Below are 5,252 nucleotides of genomic sequence, written 5' to 3' on the forward strand. Positions count from 1 at the left end.
GGGCAGGGAGAAGGGACCGATTCCCTCCTGCGTCTGCCCCCCTGACCCTCACAGCCAGTCACAGGAAGCATGACAGCCTTAGCCAGGCCGACCTCAGTCGGTCGGTAGCCTCCTGTCTTGTAGCCTCAGTTTTTCCATGAACACAATGGGGAGCCTTGGCGAGTACCCCCAAGGCAGATGGGTGCTTTGCGAAGATGTGCTCACATGGTTCCCACTCGGCCGGCCGACTGGGGCAGGAATCCATCCGACCAACTCCACTTCACAGTGGGGGAGACCCCGAGGCTAGGAGGACAGCACATGGGGTGCAGAGGCAGGAGTGGAACCAAGGACCACCCCCCCCCACACACACACACACACAATCCTGTCCTGGCCTCCTGTAGCCTACGCTGGCATCTGGCGGGGGTCCAACCCCTCCCAACAGACTCGGGAAGCCACGGTGGGCGGGGCGGAACCGTGGGTGTCCCTGGCGCCCCAAGGTGCCAATTAAATACTCGTGGCTGTCTGGAGCCAGAGCTGTGGACGGAGACATGGACGAGCTGGGGCCAGAGCCGGGACGCGCGTGGCGGGTGCTAGCCCTGTGCGGGGCTGCAGTGTTCCTGGCAGCGGCAGCAGCTGGGGCGGCCCTGCTGGCCTGGAACCTGGCCTCCTCGACCTCCCGGGGACCTCGCTGCCCAGAGCCAGGGGCCAATGCCACCGGGCCCCCCGAGGACCTGGCGCCTGAGCTGGAAGAACTGCGGCGACGGCTGGCAGAGGCTACCCAGCACAAGGAGGCTCTGGCCAGACAGCTGGACCAGGCCAACCGAGTCGGTCGGGAGCTGGAGGAGGCACTAAGGGCCTGTCAGGGCCGTCAGGTTGGTGGGCAGGATGGTGGGCTGGGGAATCCAGAATTGGGAGAGGGCATGTACTCACATCCCCAGGGCTGCCCAACCCCCCCAGTGCATTGGTTTTCCCTAATTCTTCAACTGAGGGGGGCAAATGACAATAGCACCATAGTCCCTTCCAAATCCACAATACCAATTCCCCCTGGAGTCTACCTTCTGACCAAGAAGGTCCCCACGGTTCTCTCTGCCTAATAGCTGGTGATGCTTAGGGAAGCCCCAGACCCCTGAACCCACCTGGGGAGGCCCTGTGCTAACCCTCTCCTTAGGGTGCCCACTCAACCTCCCCCAGCCAGTGTCCAGCAGCCCTATTTCGAGAGAGGGACATTCACGTCACCTGTAATTAGGAGGCTAAAGTTGGCCTCTTGGGGGAGGTACTGGCCAGGTCCTCCCTTTTCCTCTGGCCACTCCTTCAAACTCTTTCTTAACCCTTCCCAGCCCTGGGCCTTGCAAAAGAACCATCCTCAAAGTCAATCTTTCATTTAGTAACTGTTCTCTGTCTCTGTGTACCAGGCCCAGCAGGGGCTGAGAGGTGTGAATTTTAGAACCAAAACAGACCTCTACCCTTTACCTGCCTGCCTAAGAGAAGAGCCTGAGGCCACTGAGGTTAAGAGTAGCCTGCTCTGGGTTCAAATTCTGACTCTGCCCTTCCGTGGGAGATATTCTGAGGCCAGGCCCATTGTTTTGAACCATGTCTCCCATAGCGGAGGGAGCATACTCCAGAAACCCAATCATTGTCAACCATCAAGCTGGCCTGTATTGGTCTGAAACCCTAGTCAGTGAGTATAGACGTAGCTGGAATTGGAACCGCAGTCTTGACCGCAGAGCTAAACCGTTTCGACATCCGGTGGCTTGGAGCAGGGGGCAGTGGACCTGGACAGAGCAGCGGTCACCACTGGGTATGGCAGGCCACTTGTGTGTTTTCCAACCACAGGACTCCCAAAGGACATTCCAAATAAAGTTAAGGAAAAGAGGGGAGACTTCACTTCTTCTCTCCCCGCCCCTTCCCACCTCTCTACACTCCTCACTTCTCCGCTCCTCAGAGCCGGCTTCAAACCCAACTGATGACCCTGAAGACTGAGATTGAAGAGGCCAAGGCACAGGGGACCCAGATGGGGGCTGAGAACGGGGCGCTCACAGGTGCGTTGGGGCATAAGACGGTACCAGACCTGGGGTGGGAGGAGCCTAAAAGGTTCCTGGTTATGCAAATGACACTCATGGGTGCAAACGTAATATAAAGGACATGCCAATAAACGCGAAAAGTTATGAAAGAAACGCACATAACACTCAAAAGACCACGCAAATGTCACACAAACAACGCAAATACAACAAAATATGCAAACGCCACGAACGACTCCGGAAAGCAATACAAACCTACGAAAAGCTCTGCCAATGACACGTAAAGGTCTTGCAAACAGCGCACAATTTTAACTCAAATAAGGCAAAGCTGTAAATAGTATGCAGACTGTAAACTCGAGCGACTGCGTTAGCTGGGCAGGGGCGAGGTCTCGAGGTCTCGGAGCTGACCCCGCTCCCCGCGCCCGCAGAAGCCCTGGCCCGCTGGGAGGCGGCAGCCATGGAGTCTGCGCGGAGGTTGGACGAGGCACAGCAACGCGCACGCGCGGCCGAGGCCGAAGCCGAAGCTTGCGCAGCCCGGGAAGCGACGCTGCGCGAACGCGCGTGAGTGAAGGGCGGGACCCGGGGCGGGGCCTGGGGATGGAGAAGAGGTGGGGCAGTGTGGGTGGGGCCTTGGGGAGTTGAGTGAGTCAAAGAGGCGATCTTAGAGTTGGAACCTAGGGGTGGAGAAGGATGTAGGTTCTCTGGGGGCGAGAATCCCCTCGTGGGGGCCGGCACTCTGAAGACATTTGTCCCTGTGGTCGGACTTACATGGAGGGCCCTGGGGAAGGGCAAGGAGCGGGAAAGGATGTAAGGAAAAGGTATTGAGAGAGAGGACGGGATCTGGAGGTGGAGCTCCTGGAAAAGGAGCTGGGAGTCGCTGGGGAGGGGTCCCAGGAATGGCTGGGGGTAAGAAAGGACAGGGGATCCTGGGGAGTGGGGTTCTCAGGAAAGATGGAAGAGTACTGGGGGGAGGGGAGGGGGGACGGAGGAGGGGACTGAGGGGCTTCTCCCCACCTTTGTCAGGAAAGCCCTGGAAGCCGAGTTGGGCCCCCAGCGCAAAGTGCCGCAACCCCGATCCCGCTCCGTGTCACGACCCCGACCCAGCCCCCGTTCGCGCTCTCGCCCAGGACCCTCTGGGGGCTGCAGGAGGCCAGCGCGGCGCGCCCGAGGGTGAGTCGGCCCCCAGCAGGATGAGGCCAGAAGGGCGCACACTGTGGCTGGAACATGTAGAGAGGTGCCCCCGCTGGATAAGATGCCCGGTCGACACCCATCAACGCTCAGCTTTAGATCCAGGAACCACTCTGAACGGAAACTACAGAAAGGAGACTCGACCCTCTCTCCCCAACCATCTAGTGTTTATTTTACAGGCGGGGAACTGAGGCCCATTTGCTAACACAATGAGATTAAGTGTTTTGGGACTTAAGCCCCTTCTAACGACAGCATTGATTCATCCCACAGACATGAAGACTTAGGGTCCAGTCCTGGCTCAAAAGTGACCTGGAAGGGTCACCTCTCCCCTGTGGGCCTCAGTTTACCTTGTCTGTAAATTGAGTCTTTGGAATCATGTGTAGCAAGCCAGCCTATCTTTGACAACAAAAACTGACCAAGATGGCATGAAGGGAAAACTACAGAGTCCTCTTCCTATGAGGAGGGTACGAAATTCCCAAATGAAATTTTAGCAAAAAGAATTAAGCAACACATTTTTTAAATACATCACAACAAAGGGGACTTAGGTCTGAGATGCAGGGATGGCTCAATATTCACAAGTCTGCTAATAAAATTCACCACACTAATGGATCAATACGAAAAGTTCTGAAAAGGCCATCAAAATGAGGGCCAAGGTGAGGATGACCACTGTCAAGTATTTAATATTGCTCTGGAGGTACTAGCCTATGCACTTAGACAAGAAAAAGAAAGAAGAGGTATGAATATTAGGAAAGCAGTAGGGAATTTATAGTTTGGATCATATTAAGCACTGTTTATGTAGGTCAAAAATAATAGAAATCTCAACAATTTCATATGGCTCAATTTCACATTAATTTTGTCTTTTAACTTATATTTGACATAACTTCAGATTTACAAAAAAGTTGGAAGATTAGTACAAAGAATTCCTGGATACTCTTCCCCCAGAGTCCACAAATGTTACCTCCTTTGCTTTATTCTTTCTCTCTCTCTCTCTCTCCTTCTCTGAACCTTTAATGAAAAACTGGCTGAAATGATGTCTTGTTACCCATAACACGTGAGTATGCTTTTGGTAAAAACAAGGGCATTCTCCTACATAATTACAGTACAATCACGAACATCAGAAAATGGACATTGATAAAACACTATTATCTCATCTACAGACTTTAATCAGACTTTGCCAGCTGTTCTCATAATATCTTTTATAACAAAAGAACATCCCGGCTCATACATTGTATTTGTCAAGTCTTTGATCTTTTTTAATCTGGAACATTTCTCAGTCTGTCTTTGCCTTTCATAACATTGGCATTTTTAAGAGGCCTGGGACAGTCATTTTTTGGAATCCAAGTCTGGGTTTGTGTGTTATTTCTGTAAGATTAGTTTTAAGTTGGGATTTTGTGCAGGAAAGCCTCATAAACATTTCAGCCAAATGTTATGATCTTCTGGCAGTATGATTTTATATATAGAAAACCCAAAAGAATTAACTGAAACTTTCCTAGATTTATTTCATATAGATATTTATAACCAGGAATAAATTAATTTCCTTATTACTAAGGAGCCCTTATAAATTAATTTTTCAAAAAACAGTTTGAGGGGCGCCTGAGTGGCTCAGCAGGTTAAGCCTCTGCCTTCGGCTCAGGTCATGATCCCAGGGTCCCAGGATCAAGCCCCAAATCGGGCTCTCTGCTTGGCAGGGAGCCTGCTTCCCCCTCTCTCTCTGCCTGCCTCTCTACCTACTTGTGATCTCTCTCTCTCTGTCAAATAAATAAATAAAATCTTTAAAAACAAAAACAAAAACAGTTTGGTAGAAAAAAATGGGCAATGAATATAGACAGTCAATTCATAGAAATACAAGAAAAAAAAATTGCCCAACCTCACTCCTCAAAAAGAAATGCAAATTGAAGCAATATGGTACCACTTTGTACCCATGAGTCTGGCCAAGATAAAAAAGCAAAAACAAATCACAATGTATGCTGTACTGGAAATACCATGGGGAAACAAATAATCCCACAGGGTACTGGTGAGACTGCTCCTTGGTACGACCACTTGGAAGGGCAATTTTCTAGAAAATTG

The 5,252-nt window shown here is 51.5% G+C and overlaps 1 protein-coding gene across 1 annotated transcript; it reads left to right on the forward strand.

Moving 5' to 3' along the window:
* The first annotated feature begins 527 nt into the window (after positions 1-527).
* CCDC194 (coiled-coil domain containing 194) lies at positions 528-3,734 on the forward strand. Its single transcript, XM_047698337.1, has 4 exons — positions 528-851; positions 1,922-2,018; positions 2,426-2,558; positions 3,021-3,734. The coding sequence occupies exons 1-4, from the start codon at positions 528-530 to the stop codon at positions 3,169-3,171; spliced, it is 705 nt and encodes a 234-aa protein (XP_047554293.1). The 3' UTR covers positions 3,172-3,734.
* Positions 3,735-5,252: the final 1,518 nt, after the last annotated feature.

Source organism: Lutra lutra, chromosome 1 (genome assembly GCF_902655055.1).
Source record: "Lutra lutra chromosome 1, mLutLut1.2, whole genome shotgun sequence".
Taxonomy (NCBI): Eukaryota; Metazoa; Chordata; class Mammalia; order Carnivora; family Mustelidae; genus Lutra; species Lutra lutra.

Excerpts from the sequence above, each read along its gene's own strand:
- CCDC194 (XM_047698337.1), top strand. The coding sequence starts at position 528 with ATGGACGAGCTGGGGCCAGAGCCGGGACGCGCGTGGCGGGTGCTAGCC. Across the intron at positions 852-1,921 it reads GGGCCTGTCAGGGCCGTCAG|AGCCGGCTTCAAACCCAACT; the intron begins GTTGGTGGGCAG and ends TCCGCTCCTCAG. Across the intron at positions 2,019-2,425 it reads TGAGAACGGGGCGCTCACAG|AAGCCCTGGCCCGCTGGGAG; the intron begins GTGCGTTGGGGC and ends CCGCGCCCGCAG.